General features: G+C 42.4%; 1 protein-coding gene across 5 annotated transcripts in view; it reads left to right on the forward strand.

Annotated features, from left to right (window-relative positions):
* Window positions 1-19,617, forward strand: part of TNFSF11 (TNF superfamily member 11) — a 41,044-nt gene that overhangs the window by 647 nt on the left and 20,780 nt on the right. Inside the window, exons 1-2 of one of the 5 annotated variants that reach the window (XM_055541986.1) lie at window positions 6,078-6,436; window positions 6,834-7,001. In XM_055541986.1, the coding sequence (XP_055397961.1) occupies window positions 6,834-7,001 (168 nt within the window). In that variant the 5' untranslated portion in view covers window positions 6,078-6,436. The other 4 variants (XM_055541987.1, XM_055541988.1, XM_055541989.1 and 1 more) reach the window with 4 other exon arrangements.

The following is a 19,617-nucleotide window of genomic DNA, read 5'->3' on the forward strand; positions in this document are numbered from 1 at the left end:
TTTGGAAACGATTACGCGCTTTTCTCCCCTTCTGTATCCTTCTTGGAGCAAAGAATGAACTTATTGATGTTCACTTAGGAACAAAATGGAGCGTCTCCAGTCAGGCGTCACCGACCGTTTCCCTTCCCACCCACCCCCCAGAGATTGCGGGGTCCTGGGGCTGGTTGCTTTGCACCGTTCCGGGGTGCGCGCGGAGCCGAAGGTCGCAATGCGTGCGCTGCCCGCAGCCTCTGGAGCATCGGCATACAGATGGACCAAAAGACAGCGCGGCCAGGGACGCCTAGTCTTAGGAGCCGGGCTCCTCTCGCTCTGGGTGAAAGAAGAGAGAAGGGCCCACGTGCCTTCCCACGAAGGTGGGCGGAGGAAGGAAGCGAGACGTGTGTGGAGGTGGTGAAGTTCTCTGCCCTGGCACAGCTTGGCGACAATGTAGCAAATAACCAAGCTTTTCAAAGATGGGGAAACCGGCTAGGGACTGGGGAGAGATAGTAGAAAGGAAGGGGTAAATTTGTAACATTATGCTTTCTGGTGGTTTCTGCTCTTGTGTTTTCTTGGAAATTGCTGTGCAGTTGCTTGGATTCATTCAAATATTCTTGTCTGGTGCTGTGAACTCTTTCTCAAAGGAAGTGGGGGGCTGACTGTGCATTTTTTTTTTTTATGGGAAAAGAGAGTTGGGTTTGGACTTCATTGGTTTTCAGATTCAAAGGTGATTACTAAACCAAATTGGATGCATGAGACATGGCATTGCCTGGATTGTACAGGTTTTTGACATGTGCCAGAGTCCTGAACTTGTCATCATAGACTTTTTGCTAAGTATTCAGTATCCAGTAATTTGCATTTTGTAGAACTAGTTTATGAACTGAGACAGAAGTAGACATACTATGCACAGTATTTTAGAAAATTTGTATTTGTATATTAATAAACATATTTTTATGTTGAGAAAGCTTTTCTAAAACCACAGCTTCCAAGTAGTTTACTTGCAATGTTGTCGTTCAGTCGCTCAGTCCTGTCCCATCTTTGCGACCCCATGGACTGCAGCAGGCTTCCCTGTCCTTCACTGTCTCCCTCCCGGGGCTTGTTCAAACTCATGTCCATCGAGTCGGTGATGTCATCCAACCCATCCTTTGTCGCCCCCCCTTCTCCTCGTGCCCTCAACCTTTCCCAGCATCAGGGTCTCTTAGATTACACAAATCTATATGAAAGTGATGAAACATTTTTCTTTCATTGGACTGCGCTGCAGCCAAAAATGACTGATTTATCCATTTTCTCATCCGGTATATGGTCCTGCCCCCTCCCCCGTTTAATACGTACATACTGAGTGCCTGCGCTGCACATGGCACTATTCAGTGGTGCAGAATACGAGTTAAGAACCATTTAGTCAACATACAGTGCCCATCTGCTGTGTTGCATGCATGATGCCAGGTAATGACGGGGACTATAGCAAAAGACTTTAAATTCCTAGTCAAATAAGAGGGAAGCATTGAGGAAAGAGAAAGAAGATGCAGTCGTTCCCTCTTTTTAAATTTAATTAATTAATTAATTTTTACTTCTTGGTCCTGGGGCATGTGAGTTCTTAGTTCCCCACCAGGGATCAAACCCAACTCCCCTGCATTGGAAGGGCGGTGTCTTAACCACTAGACCACCGGGGAAGCCCCAGTACTTCTCCATCTTTTATCTCTTCTAACACCTTAGCGTTATGGCATTTTCATAGCAGGAATTGTGAAGTGAGTATTCAGCACTGAAAGAGCTAGGGGATGAATGGATTGTAGGGACCAGGAACAGCTTAGATTGACAGGAACCATGGAAATGTGACCATTTCAAAAAGAATGACTTGCTGGGCTGTTGAAGAAATTGTTTGACCTCTTTGTACGGAGTCCCAGTATTAATGGTCTGGCGGGCTGAGAAGTCTAGCCTTCTCATGATCGTTTAGCAGTCTTGACGTCACATGGATAACAGTGAAAACTTTCAACAATTTTTTTCAAAGTCCACATGTAAGTTAGTAAGCCTGGCTAGAAAAATTTCATTTGGAGAATTTAATGTCATCGAATTTCTGGGTACAGTTTTCCTAGATGTCATGAAGATTGGGATTCTCCAGAATTATACAAAATGTATTAGCCATTATGCTGAACCCAGCTTTGGGCTGCATTTTTAAAAAATGGCTTTCTTCAGTAAAGAAGTAATATTTGGAACAATGTTTTCATAGGAATATCCCACTAGATGTGGTTAGGTTTTGCTGAGGATGATATCTAAAGGAGTCCTAGACATTTAGAGATACATTCAGAAGAAGGTACAAATGAAATAGAATGTTTGGAATTTGTTTCAAAATAATAACATGCTTGCTTATAGATCCACTGGTAACTGTTGAAACTCCATGGTCAGTACCAGTAGGTTGAGTCTACAATTCTTTACACTTTTACATTTGCTGGAAGCCTTCTTTGAAAGTTCTAGCTGAGAGAATAGACCCAGTTTGACCTGACACTGGTTGAATGTTTTCACTTACATCAGTTCCTTTGGATGAGAACTTGGTACCAAATAAGAGATAGATTTTTGATTTCCACTCAGTTTGTGGGTCACTTACTTGGGATTCCTGAGTGCATTTGAGTTAGAATGAAATCATCTAATATCAGGTAGCATGTTTGCAGTTTATAGTAAAAAAGAAAAGAAAATGAAGCCAGTTTTATTGTTTTTGTTTAAAAGTGAGAGAGGGAAGTCCTGAAAATCCTCAAGAATCACAACATTGTTAGTTGGCTATACCCCATTAAAAAAGTTCAAAGAAAAAACAGTTCAATTTAGTTTTAAATGCATTTAGAAAAATATCCCCAAATAATGTAAAAAAAAAAAATTATAGTGACTTAAAACACGTTTCCCTTTCTCAACTCATGTTTGAATAGTTAAAAGTGAATCTGCCTCCCGAATGTTTGCAGATTGCTTGTGCCTAGATTAAGAAAGAAAAAAAAAAAAGAAAGTACTAGATCCAGTGTAGATTGGCTTTTCCCCCACCAACCTTGCCAAAGAAAAAATAGCGTGTGGTTTGTGCTATATATTTACCACATAGTATTCATACTTTGGTTTACAAAGAAAAAAATCCCTTCCAAAAAGTTGCTTTTAAATATTGATGTGTATTTAAACACACACACATACACACACCACATCCATATAACCATATTCAAAGTTTAGAACTTAGCTATAAGATAAGTGTTTCAGAAAACTCTATCTCTCTTCCCTTTTAACTCTTTCCCCAAACCCTCAGCATGCACACCAACCTCCCTGAGCTGTTCTTTGCCCAAGAAGGAGAGCCGTCACTACCAAAAGTCTGATGTGGAGGTGTGTGGGCTGGCAGCTTGAAAAACCAGGAAACGCAGCAGCACAGATGGCAAGCATCCTGCCTCATTTAACCCTACAAGTGATGAAGTTTCAAGGAAGCTTTCAGACTGAGTTACTTGCATGTGAACCACACCATCTGATACATGTATTTTTGAAGTCCAGTTTAAATCAGATATTCAAGATTCACTTAATTTTTCAGTCATTTCTAGTACAGTGAATTCATTTGTAAGTCAGTTTACTGTGATTTGGGGATTCCCTGGTGGCTCAGACAGTGAAGAATCTGCCAGCCGTGCAGGAGACCTCAGTTCGATCCCTGGGTGGGCAAGACTCCCTGGAGAAGGGCATGGCAACTCACTCCAGTATACTTGCATGGAGAATGCTATGGACAGGGGAGCCTGGTGGACCATAGTCCATGGGGTGCAGAGAGTCAGACCCGACGGAAGCAACTTAGCATGCACGTACGTGGCTGGCCCTGCACCCCTGCACCTCTGCTCCGCCCTTTCTCCTGGTCTCCATTTGCATGCACGGAGAGTTGCAAGGGCAGCGGACTAACAAAGACATTTGGTTGTAGATGAAAAAAAGTTCCTAAGACACTTGCACCACTGTTCACAGAGGCATGTTCACATCAGCCGAGACATGAGGACAGATGTCCACTGACAAATGACTAGATTAAGACAATATGGCACATATAGATAATGGAATATTACTCAGCCATAAAGAGAGTGAAACAATGGCATTTAGAGCAACATGGATGGATCATTCTAACTGAAGTAAATCAGATAAAGTAGATCAAGATACCATATGATATCACCTATATGTGGAATCTAAAATAGGACACAAAGGAATTTATCTATGAAACAGAAATAGACTCAGACATAGAGAACAGACTTCTGGTTGCCAAGACAGAAGGTGTAGGAGGGACAGATTGGGAGTTTGGGATTAGCAGATGCAAACTGCTATATATATACATACACATATATATATATATAAAAAACTCAATTACTTTGCTCTACATTAGAAAATAATACAGCATTGCAAATTAATTCAATAAAATAAAATTTAAAAATAAATTTCTAATGTATGACCCTTAAGTAAACAAAATAAGTGAGTATAATATCAAACTGAATGATGTCACACTTTCATTTGGGAAAATAATTGGTAACATTTATATATGTTTAGCTCTAAATGTGCTTCCCAGATGACTCTGGTAAAGAATCCACCTGCCAATCCAGGAGACGCAGGTTTGATCCCTGGGTTGGGAAGATCCCCTGGAGAAGAAAATGGCAACCCACTCCAGCATTCTTGCCTGGAGAATCCCATGGACAGTAGATGGTGGGCTACAGTCCATGGGGTTGCAAAGAGTCAGATATGACTTAGCAACTAAACAACAAACAAACCCTAACATGACCATCTGAAACAGTGGTTCTCACTTATGCATTAGATACAATCGGGGAGAGAGATTCAGTTGACCTCAACTCTTAGGGATATTGAATAAATTGGCCCAGGGTGGGACCTGGGCAGGGCTATTTTTTAAGAGAGAAGAGACTAAAATCTTTGCATCATATTTCTCTTCATTAAACCTTTAGCCATCATTGACCATATCAGTATTTTTGTGCTAGCTGGTATTACTTGTGAAAAACCTTTAAAAGTGGGTATCCAAGGAAATTTGGAGACATTTTAATAGTAGACAATTGATATTTGTACCTTTGGTATTTGAAAGCATCACTTCTCAAACCTTAACGTGCATGAGAATCACCTCGAATCAGAGTTAGAATGCAGATTCTCAGACACTGCCCAGGGTGGGGCCTGGGCACCTGCATTTCTAACAAAATCTGGCTGAGCTTGTAACCCTGAAGATACAGGACTATACTTCCCACAGCAAGAGTCATGGGGGCTACTGTTTCTGTTGATGGTGCTCAGCTTGTCAGCGGGGTTGGAGCTTAACCAATGTTAGGGTCCCCAGGCGTTTCCCCCCAATACCACACTGTCCCTCTAGCTCAGTGGCTTTCTGGTGGTGAGCCAACTGAGGCCTTCGCAGGAAGCTTCTTTCGTGAGGTCTAAACCCAGTGACCCTTCATATCAGTTGCCCAAGCCTCTCTGGTTTTGTGGGAAACTTACTGGTGTAAGTGGGCTTTTAAGCAGAACTATGGAATGGAAAGCTTGCCTTATATGAAATCTCAGATATTATGATTCGTACTCATTATCTTAGAGACATAAAAGACAAATATGGGTTGCAAGTAGTTTTGAGTCCTGAGTGACACCGCTCCCGTGCTTATAGACATTACCAATCCTTTAATTTACAAGAGCGGAATGATAAAATTTGCATTGGTGGGTGCACATTTGTGGAAAGGCTATCATTTTGTTTTGAGAGTTTTGGATATGGGTAGGGTACTTAGTTTACTTCTGACAGCTGGTTAATAAATCTGCACATCTTCCACTGACTTTTAGAAAGATAATTAAACCAGGAATTCAGAGAGCTGGTATTAACTGATGGCAGACTTACATAATTCCACCCCCCCTCCTTTTTTTTTTAAAATCTAGCCTGTACCTAAAAAGCAAATGCACATGAAGTACCTTGAAGTTTTTGAAAGAAGAGAATGATAAATTAAGCCACTATTATTAAAACAATTAGGTAGCTAATTACCTCTCCTCTTTACTTGGCAGTTGAAACCACTATAAAGGCTCGTCAGAGCCCCAGGAGGAGCTGGCAGACAATTTAAAAAATAATATATAAAGAAATGCTTGTGTTGGTACCTGTTGTAACTAGGCGACCAGCTGATAACTCTGTGGGGATATTTTGGGTGGGACCATCCCACGCACTTCAAGAATTTTAGCATTCCCTCAGCATGAATATGTATAGGTTGCTCATGAGCCCCCTTCACCCCAGCTGATCCCAAGCATCACCAAACACATTTTCAGTCACCTTCTGACAGATGTAGCTCTCCCATCTAAAAAACTGGTGAGAGGTTCAACAAAAAGGGAAATTGCTTCTGGCTGCAGGTTTTCTTTGGGGCTAGGAAATGGATTTCTTCGGCTGATTAAAACACACATTGATTAAGGGAAAAGGCTAGGCAAACATGGCAGCTGAACATGATGTTAATTTCACCTGATTTATGTAGGTTTCATGCTTTGAATATCCAAGTGGGCTTCATAATCCCACATAGCGTGCTCCTTAGGACTTAAAAGGCTTGCTCTTCCTGTACTGAACACTGGTAATTTTGTTGATGCCCTTCCCCTCAGTGAGGACTTGAATAACATCAGACAATTTTGATAATTTCCCCATGAATTACATGTGTACACGTGTGTTGTGGATGATAGTCAGATACTCATAAAAGCAAATTAGAAGTCAATGTTTGCACCAATTGGAGGGTAATTGTATTAACTGTTAGTTGTTGGGGACCTGCATTCTTTCTTCCGAGAATGAATTCTGTTGTCTTAGTCACGCTTGACTCAATAGCAGAGTGATCAATGATAAACACTCTTACGTTCTCACACTTTTTTCCCCCTCTCAGATGGATCCTAACAGAATATCAGAAGATGACACTCACTGCATTAATAGAATTTTCAAGCTCCATGAAAACACGGATTTGCAAGACACAACTCTGGAGAGTCAAGACTCAAAATTAATACCTGATTCGTGTAAGAGAATTAAACAGGCTTTTCAAGCAGCTGTGCAGAAGGTGAGTCCACATTGAGATGATAAGTCAAGAGCCCTCACTGACTCTACTAATGCTGAAAATTAAAATTGGCTAAGTGCTGTTGACTTTGTTCTTTTTTATTTTAATAATTTGTAAGAGAGCTAAAGAGAATTTTTTTGAGGGATTAGCGGAATCCTTTTGAAGTTGGTAGTGGTTAATTGGGCTTCCCTGGTGGCTCAGATGGTAAAGAATCTGCCTGTAATGCAGGAGACCTGGGTTCCATCGCTGGGTCAGGCAGATCCTCTGGAGAAGGGAATGGCAACCCATTCCAGTATTCTTGCCTGGAGGATCCCACGGACAGAGGTGCCTGGAGGGCTGCAGTCCATGGGGTTGCAAAGAGTCGGACATGACGGTGTGGTTAATTATAGTGACCATCGGTGTTCACGCAAATGTTCTTTCCTTTCTTTCTTTCTCTCCCCTTCCTCTCTCTCTCTCTTATTTTGGAGGAGGCATTTAAATTCCCTCCTGAAAGGAGGACAGGGATGGTTTGTGGTAGTCAGCGAGCCAGTGTGCTAGTTTGAAATCCCTGCCTTAGAAACCATTCTCTCTGCTCAAGGATTCTCTACTGGCTACTTCCTTTATGTTGGGTTTTGAAATGCGAAGACCCCCTATTCCCCATCTGTGTGTGGATCCAGGGTTCTGTGGAGAATAAGTATTAGCTGGTCCTCTGTTGTCATCTGACTTGTGAGGGGAAGTGAAGTAGAGCAGGAGTTGATGTTGGGGGAGAGGAAATTCTCTGGACCTTTTCTAATTTTCCAGGAGGGCTGAGTGAGAAGGGAGGGGATGGGGATACAGAAGACAAATGACTTCTCTACACTGACAGCCTCAGTGGAGAAACGCTGGAATAACTACCTGTTTTGTTTTCCTGGATATAGTCCCTTGGGGATTCTGCAGCCTTGGCATTATTTTACTTACTGACTCCAGCAAGAACTGGGTAGAGCCCCCTGACTCCAGGGCGTGCGTCCACGTTGATGCCTCGCATAACACATCTGATGGGTTCTTGCGTCTGCTCGGACATCCCAACCTCTAGTTTGCAGCTCCCTGAGCTATCTCTGATCATCTCACAGTAAATTCTAAATGTCTCAAATGCCTCAAACCTAAGTTGAAATTTTAGTTTCTTTTTAAAAAATTCACAAGTAGTAATTGCATTTTTAAAAAAGAGGATATGTATTGGATATAGAGGTAGGGAGAGATAAAACTGTTTTGTATAACCCTTCAGGCTGGTATTTGCTATATTTCAACAAATTTAAGAAACCACGAATTTTCAACCTACTTTATTATTTCATGCATCACAAAGAGAGAAAAAAAATTGACTAAAGAATTAAACATAATCATTATAGATTCTAGTTGCATCCATTTCAGAGATTCTGAAATATAAAAATATATATATCATAGAATCAAAGAAGTATATATCACTCTAATATCTATAAGAATGTTGTTTAAAAAGATTGCATTTTCATTATATTTAGTGTGTAGGTGCTTAGCTTTATGCAGTAGATGCCTATTTTTTTTTTTGATGCCTATTTTAAAATGTAGGTTTAAATTTGATCTTTTGATCTTCTATTGTAATTTTTGAGCTATATAGCAACAATAATTCCATTAGTCTAATTCATTTTTAAATGTTCTATAGCATTTTCTTTTTCTGCTTTTGCAAAAAATTAAACTACTAAAAACAAGAGAAAAATGAATAACTTCTGATTTTTCACTTTTGGAAGCAATTGGAAATTGAATGACTGCTATGCTGTATTTACCTCATCTTAGGTTAGGTGGCGGGAGAAGGCAAAGGCAACCCACTCCAGTACTCTTGTCTGGAAAATCCCATGGATGGAGGAGCCTGGTGGGCTGCAGTCCATGGGGTCGCTAAGAGTCGGACACAAATGAGCGATTCAGTTTTCACTTTCATGCACTGGAGAAGGAAATGGCAACCCACTCCAGTGTTCTTGCCTGGAGAATCCCAGGGACGGGGGAGCCTGGTGGGCTGCTGTCTATGGTGTCGCGCAGAGTCGGACACGACTGAAGCGACTTAGCAGTGGTAGCAGTAGGTTAGGTTGCACAGCGGTAAAGAATCCGCCTGCCAATGCAGGAGACGTGGTTCAATCCATGGGATGGGAAGATCCCCTGGAGAAGGAAATGGCTACCTACTCCGGTATTCTTGCCTGGAGAATTTAATGGACAGAGGAGCCTGGAGGGCTACAGTCCATGGGTTCACAAGAGTCGGACACAACTGAGCAACCAACATTTCACTCTCACTTTCAGGTCTTTCCAAGTAGTGCTAGTGGTAAGGAACCCGCCTGCCAGTGCAGGAAATGTGAGAGATGTGGGTTCGATCCCTGGGTCAGAAAGATTCCCTCGGATGAGGGCATGGAAACCCACTCCAGCATTCTTGCCTGGAGAATCCCATGGACAGAGGAGCCTGGCGGGCTACAGTCCGTAAGGTTGCAAAGTGTCAAACACGACTGAAGCGACTTAGCACGCTCTCTTATCATTTTAATCATGTATATTTTGTGGGAGAAATTGTAGCATGTGAAGTCAGACATGTGAAATTGTAGCATGTGAAGTCAGACTTATGTTTGAATAAATGTGATCTTGGGAGAGTACTTGATATTTCTTCAGTCTGCCTTCCTCATCTTTAAAAACTAGAGTTCACAATCCCTCTGTAATAGGATTGTGGTTGATTTGAATAAAAGATGTAAAGGACCTAAGCACAGTCCTGGAAATAGAGTATGCACTCATTAAATGTTTATATATTACTTTACCACCATTAGTACTAATTCATTGTTATTGTTGATGATTTAATCAAAGACATTTTTAAAGTTTAGATAGAGCATGTTTGATCATTTTTCTAAAATTGCATTAAAACAATGCAAACACTGAAACAGGTTACAGAAAAGCACTGGGATGTTTTTATTACTAGCAACAGTAAATGTGTTAAGTACATATTATCCTTAGGAAACTTCCAGGTCTATTTAAGACTTAGACTTGATTTAAATAATGCAGTCATTCAGAATATAGAGAGCCTGTTCTTGAGACATTTATAAGCTGTGTTGTGAAGGACAGTATATTAGGGGAGGAAAGACAACATTTGCAAGACCCTTAATTTAAAATTATCTTCAAAAATTCTGATCCACGGTGGGAAAAGGGGACTTACTGCGCTGTACACTGTGAAATCTAACACTCAATTTGCTGTGCAGTTTATTTAGAATATGATGTTAGTTTGGGATATACAGTGATGTGATTCAGTTATTTTTCCCACATTGTAGTCCATTATAGATTATTACAAGATGTTCAATATAATTTCCTGTGCTATTGTATGGATAGTAGTTTGTATCTGTTCATCCAGGACTCCTAACTTGCCCCTCCTTTCTTTGATCCCTTTGGTAACTATAAGTTTATTTCCTGTCTGTGAGTTTATTTCTGTTTGTTTACAGATGTATTTGTATTATTTTCTAGATTCCATGTATAAGTGATATAATATTAGGAGAGAAATGAAATACTGCCATTTGTAGCAACATGGATGGGCCTAGAGAATATATATACTGAAATAAGTCAGAGAAAGACAAATTCTAATTCATTTTTATTATTTTGCTCTATGTTTCATTTTTGTTCACTTTTAATCCCGCCTCTGAGATATTGAGTAATCTATCTATAAACAACAATTACATGTACTAGAGGTCATGTATTAGTTCAAAACTGAACCCCTAATTAAGGTAATTCTGGTTATGTAAATGATTGCTTCCTAATTTTCTATTTAGATCAACATATATTGAATCTCCTTACAATGGAAAGAAGACAAACTTTTAATTTCATTGGTACCCTGGTTCTTAAAAATTATGCTTTGGGTTTCTTCTGGAAAAATGAGTATGCAAAATCAGCCAAGATAATTTAGAAAATAAGTAATATTAAGAACATATACCATTAATGTTTACTTATGGGAATGCAAGGATGATTCATTTTAACAGGTCAAAGAAGAAAAACGTTATCATTTGCTAGATAACTGAGAAATGAGTGACACAATTTTGCACGTATTTCTGATGTTTAAAATCCATTAGAAAGTAGAACTAGTTGGATTCTTGATGTTATCCTAAATAGCTCAAACTAAAAGTTAGCTAATGATGAAAAATAGGAGCATTTCTCTCACTATCAGGAACACAACAAAGATATCCACTGTCCCCATGTTATTTAACATTGTTCAGAATGTGCTAGCAAACACAATTACATATAGGAATGAAATAAAATATATAGAAGGGAGAATTTGAATGGGATGTGATTGTATACTTGGGAAAATTCAAAGGAACTGAGAGGCTACAAGAAAAATAAATCAGTTTACAAAAGTAATAGGTAATAATCACTAGCTGTCCCCATTTCAAACAATAATTAGAAAACATGAATGAAAGATTTCATTCATAATTTTTAAAAAGGCTGAAAAATTCATTTAACAAGGAATATACAAAGCTTAAGAGTCGGACACGACTGAGCGACTGAACTGAACCGATACAAAGCTTATGAAAATAAAACTAGAGAACTCTACAGAGACTTTTAAAATAGGATTGGATAATGTAAAGATGGAACTGTGCAAAGTCATAATCCATAAAAGAGAACAAACACCTTAACGTAGATGTCATTGTGTGTGTGAATATGATTGTGTGTGTATATATATATATATATAATTTAATATAATATAAATTATTTTGTATAAGTGGGTATAGTTTGGGTTATTAAAAAATGGAATTAGGACAGTTTGTTTGCTATTTTTAAAAAGTGATAGTGTTACCTCATGTCTTGCATGCGTGCTAAGTCACTTCAGTCGTGTTCAACTCTTTGCGACCCCGTGGACTGTAACCCACCAGGCTTCTCTGTTCATGGGATTCTCTAGGCAAGAATACTGGAGTGGGTTGCCATTCCCTTCTCCAGGGGATCTTCCCAACTCAGTGCTCGAACCCAGGTCTCCTGCACTGCAGGCGGATTCTTTACCATTTGAGCCACCGGGGAAGCCCGCAGGATGAGTAGAACTTTTTATTAATTTCACATTTATTTTTGTTGTGCTATAGTATTTTACGTGTTATTCATGGGTAACAATGTTACACACAGGTAATCCTTTTTAAAGAATAAGAAGCTGTCATAATATATACCATTGTGTGTTTGAAAGTAGAAGATGCCATTTTTTCCCCAACAAGAGACTCTTTAGGCCAAAGCTGCATGCTGTTCATATCTTATCATTAGAGTCAAGCAGTGTTCATGAAGGGTGGTACTGTGCTAGGCACTTTGCTATAACTTCTCCAATAACCAAGGATTTACCTTTCCCTTGAAGTGAAGTGGAAGTTGCTCAGTCGTGCCTGACTCTTTGTGACCCCCTGGAGTATACAGTCTGTGGAATTCTCCAGGCCAGAATACTGGAGTGGGTAGCCTTTCCCTTCTCCAGGGGATCTTCCCAACCCAGGGATGGAACCCAGGTCCCCCGCATTGCAGGCAGATTCCTTACCAGCTGAGCCACATTACCTTGGCCAAACAGTGATTTGCCAAATGTGTTATCCTATGATAAGGATTATTGGTTAATGTGACAGCCTACGCATCTTGCCAGAATAATCAGGCTTCTCATTGCTCTTGCTGATGCTAAAAATAGGACAGCAGGCATGCGCAGGTAGGTGTGACTCTCAGTTTTAGTTCTAATGCAGGTATTGGGTGAACCCGTGAAACAAAATGACATTGGAGGCTGCAGTCATTACTGAGAGCTCGCCCCATCCAGTGGTAACAAATGCCAGACATAAGCACAGTATCACATTCTATGTGTGCAAAAACTGCTGTTTACCCAGCCCGTCTTTGGTCAGACTAGTAATGCTGTTTTTCTCCCTTTTTTTGTTTGCGGCTGGGTTTTCTTGGCTTTTTTTCCCCTTTAGCACAGAACTCTGAAAGCCTCTTAGTGATCCAGCTCTGCCAACCACAATTTACGAAGTCTGTCATAACAGTCTATGACAATAAAGCAAACACTAGCACAAATGCGGTGTCCAATTTATAAAGCAGTTCTTGTTCCGGCTTTGGTGGCCTCTCTGGCCTCTGCTAGGCTGAAGAGCGATGTGGGCGCTCAGGCCTGAGCAGGGGTGCGTGGCCCTCAGACCTCCCGGTCGGGCTCAGTTTATACACTATTTATATATCCTGAGACCTGGGAGGTAACTCTGCTTGATGTTACTGTTAAGTTTAAGTGTTAGTCGCTCAGTTGTGTCTGACTCTTTTCGACCCAATGGACCGTAGCCGCCCAGGCTCCTCTGTCCGTGGGATTCTCCAGGCAAGAATACTGGGCTGGGTTGCCATGCCCTCCTCCAGGGGGTCTTCCTGACCCAGGGATTGAACCCATGTCTGTTACGTCTCCTACGTTTTCCGGCTGGTTCTTTACCACTAGTGCCGCCTGGGAAGCTCTGATGTTTCTATGCTTGCTTGCTAATTTCACGTTGGGTACCTGTTTGTGAAAAACTTCCGGAGACTTATTTTGAAATGTATCTGAAAGGGTGATACGGGGCAGAGAATCCATAGACAAATCAATCACCTTGTTCTCCAGTGTGAAGGGCTCAGTGCATTCAAGGTGACCCTCTAGGATGTGGGAAGGAAGGATGGTGACTTACATGTATGCGTGCGTGCATGCTAAGTGGCTTTGGTGGTGTCCCACTCTTTGTGACCCTGTGGACTATAGCCCGCCAGGCTCCTCTGCCCATGGGATTCTCTAGGCAAGAATACTGCAGTGGGTTGCCATGCCCTTCTCCAGGGGATCTTCCCGACCCAGGAACCGAACCGGCATCTCTTAGATCTACCTGGTAGCCGGCTTCTTTACCCCTAGCCCACCTGGGAAGCTCTTACATGTATACGTATTTTTTAATGTTAACTTTAGAATATTTTATAATGTATCTAATATTCAACAATGTTTTAATACTTAAGTAAAAAATATGTAAGTTTGGGAGCATTGCATTTTTTCCTTCTCTCAAGAAACTGCATAATCAGAAATGTTTAGAGGTCTTGGAACAAAACTGCAGCTCCATCAGGACAAGAGCTGTAGCCTTTTTGCTCACATTTGAGTATATCACATCTGACTTAGACTCGAGATGGAAGGAAAAAAAGGACTGATGACTTCTTAAATTCCGTAAACTAATTTTTTACTTAAACGCAGGTCATTGATCAGTTCATAAAGCTATTCATAAAGTTGTAAGCCTGATTTTCATTTATTGGTTGTCTTACCAATGGTATAGTTGGTAATTGTTACTATTATAGCCTGAAGCAACAGTGCGTCCATTGTTGCTGTTGTTCAGGTACTAAATCGTCCAGCTCTTTGCGGCCCCATGAACTGCAGGCTTCCCTGTCCTCCACTATCTCCCGGACTGTGCTCAGATACATGTCCATTGAGTTGATGATGCTATCTAACGTCTCATCTTCTGCCACCCTCTTCTCCTGTTGCCTCTATGCAATCATATTTTGTTGAAGGTTATCTTTAGCTGAACTTCTTGCTTTAATTATGTTTTTGGCCCCTTCATGGCTTGTAACCTATATAGAGGCAGGGCCATAATGGGAGCTGGAAACATGGCTCTGGCTTCTTATATGCTCTTACAAAACTCTATTTCACCCCAGAATATAAAAGCCAATGACGATGACTACCAATAAACTATGTTGTTAGCACATTCCTAAGTAACCATTTCATGGAGTCAGTAGGTCACTGAGCCTCAAAAGATTTACCAAAAATGGGGAGTCAGACCAGAGTCATAATCATTGAACAATTGATTCTTACCTTGAATTCTTATTTTCTTCCCCAGGAATCAGCACATTAGCTATCTCCTTCAGGGTTCACAGTATATGTGAAACTACCTCCTGATACTGAGAATGATGTAGCCAGAGATTTGCAGCCCTTTGCTCCTTGGTCATGCGTTCACTGTTCTTTAGTACAGTCTGTTCTGCTGTAGCAAAGAGACCCATCACTCAGTGGAAGAAATAAGACAGAAGTTTTTTCTCTTATGTGCAAAAATCTAAAGGTGGAAGTTCAGGGCTGGCAGGAAGGCACCTCCATCCTCATCAGGTACTTTCATCTCTGGATCCAAATTGTCGTCTCCATACGTTGTCACTCCCAGAAAGTGGAAAGGGAGAAAGAAAGGGTCAAGGCGGTACTTGGAAGCGGAGACATCATCATTCCTAGCAGTGTCTTGTTGTCTGGAACTTGCTCATAAGCAGACCCTTGGATGCAAGGCGGGCTGCACATTGTCATTTCTGGTTTAGCAGCTGTTGGTACCAAAGCTGGAGCAAAGAGGGTTGCCTGTCACTAGTTGCAAAGAGGAAAGGATGGATTCTAGGAGGACAATGACTGGTCTCCGACACTCACTAAATCCTGTTTAGGCAGGAAAGTGGGCTCACTGTGTGAGCAAGAGTTAACTCTATGTATATACAAGTATACAAAAAATTGGAACAGTCAAGATGTCATTTTCTAAAACTTAAAGTACTTTAGGATTATTTAGATTCCAAAAGAGACAGAAATTTGAAAGTAGATTTAACAGCATGCATCTTTCTGAGGAACTTCCAAAGGTTTGTTCAATCCATGTATCTGAGATCTTTGAATAAATTTTGATTCTCACTTTCCCAGTTTTTGGTAGGTTTTGTGGGTTCAAGAACATAAATTTAAAACCAGAAAGTTCATCAGACTGAGTGGTTGTTTTTTCCATCTGTAAAGCTGATTCCTTAGAATTCCAATGTCAATTATTACAGGAAACATATTTCCACTTTTAAAACTAAAGTCCATAAAAAAGCACATAAAACTGAGTAGATCTTAACTACTTATGAAATTATAATCATTGCAGTTGTTATATAGAGATTATTTTTCATTTGCTTTTTAGTTAAATTCACATGACAAAAACAAGGGGAAAAATTAAACCCCGTTCATTATCTCTTTGCCTTTGTGTATAAGAGTATGTGTCCCAAGAAAGTTTCTTGTAAACCCACAAGGCAGCTTGGGGTTTGGGGGCACTGACGTTCCCAAGTGAAGATGTTAGTCATGTAGTGGTTTTCCAATGGGATTTCATCCCTGCCATAACAGTTTTGGGAACTGCAATTCAATCAACCCCAATCATATCTAGCATTTATAAAAGCTGCCTTTATGGGAAAGCCAAAGCACGACCCACAGAATTTTCCTACAAAACCAAGCCATCTACTGGTTTTTGTCCAACAACGACCCATTAGCTGTGATGGGCTCAGTCACAGGGGAGACCCAGGGCAGAAGGTAGGAGGGTTTCCAAAAGGGAAATAACCAGTGAGTGGTGTTGTAGGAGTTGGGCTTATTTTCATGCCAGAAGTACTCCAGGGTAGAAGAAAAGATATTCTGGCTTGACATTAAAAAAGAAAACAGAAGACCAAGGGCATGCCTAAAAGAGGAGCATCTCATTATGTGACATAGGCTCTTGGGCTGCAATTCCAGAAGTCAGTAAGACTGAGGGTCCTCAGTTGGAGGGCACCTGGTGAAGGATGCTTGGATTGCTCCACCAGGAGTGGCTCATCCTAGGAGAGGGCCAGCCTGCGGAGCTGGAAGAGAATGATGTGCCCTTGAGCAGCATTTCCCAAACCTGACTTGATCTTAAAAATCACTTGGGGAACTTGTTTAAAACAGAAACGAAAGGCTCCCAGATCTGTTACAAAGATTCTGATTTGGTAGTTCAGAAGTAGACTCTATGATTTGGGAAATCTTTCTTAGAAGGGCTGGTCTGTCTTCGGGAAGGTTTCAGGGTAAATACTGACCAAAGAGGTGTTCTAAGCATCTTATGGAGAAGGACATGGCAACCCACTCCAGTATTCTTGCCTGGAGAATCCCATGGAGAGGAGCCTGGCGGGCTGCAATCCATGGGGTCTCAAGAGTTGGGCGCGACTTAGTGATTAAACCACCACCAGGCATCTTAGGAAGAGGTGAGAGCCATTGGGGGACAGGGAAGCCACTGGTGAAGGACATGACTATATTTGAAAAGCAGGATTCAGCCTGTGCGGTACAGAGAAGACGGGTCTTGGAAGTTGCACAGAACACTCTGAGATGTGTGCTGTGCTGTGCTCAGTCGCTCAGTCCTGTCTGACTCTTTGCGACCCCGTGGACTGTAGCCCACCAGGCTCCTCTGTCCATGGGATTTTTCAGGGTTCTCATAACCTCCTCTGGTGATCTTCCCAACCCAGGGATCAAGCCCAGGTCTCCTTCGGCTCCTGCATCGGCAGGTAGATTCTTGACCACTGCAGTACCTGGGAAGCCCATATCTGAGATGACCAGGCAGCAAATATTTGCTTAAACTTTTCAAGATTCAAGGTCTGAGAGGTCCATCCTCACATAGCTTCCTTATCACTAGGGTGCTCCCTCAGTTCTCAGGCTTTGCTCTTTGAGAGCGCTGGGTGGTGGTGGTGGTGATGGTGGTGGTGGTATTGTAGCGGAAGCAGCAGTAAAAATAATCATGATAATTGTAAACCGTAACGCTCATATTCATCAGAAACTTGATGAACTCAGAATCTTTTCTCCTCCACGCGTATATCTGCTTCTCATCTGATTGACCCTTTCGTGGTGAAAGACAGAACTGTCATCTCCATCACCCCAAACCAGAAGCCAGAAGATGGTCTTACAGGCTTCGTCTAACTTCCTTACCTCACCCTCACCTTGTGGGTTCTACCTCCTCCCTAGACTTTCAAGCACTCCTCTCTGTGCCGTGTCACGACCGTTGATCCCTCGGTACACGCATCACCATCCCCATCATCACTGTTCACCTGGACCACTGCCAGGCGGCGGCCCTGCCCGATCACACTGCCTCTAGCCCACCCTCTCTACAACTCAGTGATTTCTCAGATGCCAGTTGAAACGTGTCACTTGCTTTCCTGCTCACGAAAATCCTTCAGTGGACCCTTGTAGTCCTCAGGATGAAGTCTGAGCTGCTGAAGATGGAACACCAAGTCTTTTGTGTTCTGGGGCCCTCCTTCCAAGCTCCGCCTCTCCAGCCTCATTATCCTGTGGCTCCATCTCCTCAGCCTCCTCGGCTGTGCTCAGCAGCCCCACCTCAGTAAAGGGTTAGAAGTTCCCTAACCTGGCTGTGCCTGTCCCCACCCGCCACTTCCTACCTCCTTGTTTGACTGTAAGCACAGCGAGGGCAGAGAGGCTGTTTGTCCTGGATTCACAGCGTCTTGGCCTCCTGCCCTTGCAGCCATCGGCGAGCTCTGCGGAATGGACGGCTGGGTGGATGGATGAAGTATAGGTCTCTGTGCGTGTTCTGTGTGCCATTCCAGGCTTCTCTTTGTGTACAGTTTTTATTTGTCTTTCAAAATTTAGCTCAGCCATTTCTTTACACACACAAAGGTGAAAGTGTTCATCGCTCAGTTGTGGCCGACTCTTTGTGACCCCATGGACTGTAACCCACCAGGCTCCTCTGTCCGTGGAATTCTCCAGACAAGAATACTGGAACGGGTTGCCATTTCCTTCTCCGGGGGATCTTCTCCATCCAGGAATCGAACCTGGGTCTCCTGCATTTACAGGCAGATTCTTTACCACCTGAGCCACCAAGAAAGCCCCCAGTGATGCCTGCCTGCCCACCTTTGGGGTAGGAACCCCTGTGGTGCACACCTGGGGCTTCTTGTATTCACCCCAGCATAGCATCGACGCCAGGGGCCTGGTGCTGGCCTGGTACACCCAAATGCAAGCTTTCTAAGGGCAGAGACTCTCTGATGTTTTGTTTCTCTACCCAGTGGCAGGTACGCAGCTGGTGCTCAAGGAATGTTTAAAGAACCAGCTTAATGAATTTATGAGTGATCTGTGCTCAGCCCTGCTCTTGATGTCATCAAGCAGATGATGGTTTAATATTGCAAGAAGCTGGCCACATTATCAGTGCCCGGAAGATTCTCCTTAATGGCTGGAGGGTGTTCCCAAGCGTGGCTTTTTAAGGCATGAACATGACAGGGACTGTGAGGCTGGAGAACCCTCACGGCCAACCTCTCCCCTCCCTCCCTGGCCTCACTGGTCCACAGTGGCTGGCCTGGTACCTCTGTCCCGCTTTAAGCTCCATTCCCAGCAGTCAGAGATACTGCGGGGAGAGACTATGCAAATAACCTTCTTCGGGGGGGCAGGGGGGTGGGGATGAGGCTTTGTGGATGTCAGAAACTCTGCCAATGTGTGGTGGCATGATTATGTTGAAAAGTGGCAAAAGAGGACTTCTCTGGCAGTCCGGTGCTTGAGAATCCACCTGCCGATGCAAGGGACACAGATTCGATCCTTGGTCTTGGAAGATTCCGCATGCCATGGGGCAACTAAGCCACGCACCACAACTATTGAACCTGTGTCTAGAACCCAGGAGGCACGGCTCCTGGAGCCTGTGTGCAATAGAGCCCATGCTCTGCAACAAGAGAAGCCGCTGCATTGAGAAGCCCTCCCACCGCAATGAAGAGTAGCCCCTGCTTGTCGCAGCTGGAGAAAAGTCTGTGCACAGCAACAAAGGCCCAGGATGGCCAGAAGTAAATAATGAATTAATTAATCAAAAAAATAAAAGTGGCAAAAGAGAGCAGAGATGCAGTAAATAGCAGAGTTAGCCCAAGATGCTCCACTGCAGTTAGTCGGCTAAGCCCTTAG

The sequence above is a fragment of the Bubalus kerabau genome, chromosome 12 (assembly GCF_029407905.1).
Source record: "Bubalus kerabau isolate K-KA32 ecotype Philippines breed swamp buffalo chromosome 12, PCC_UOA_SB_1v2, whole genome shotgun sequence".
Taxonomy (NCBI): Eukaryota; Metazoa; Chordata; class Mammalia; order Artiodactyla; family Bovidae; genus Bubalus; species Bubalus kerabau.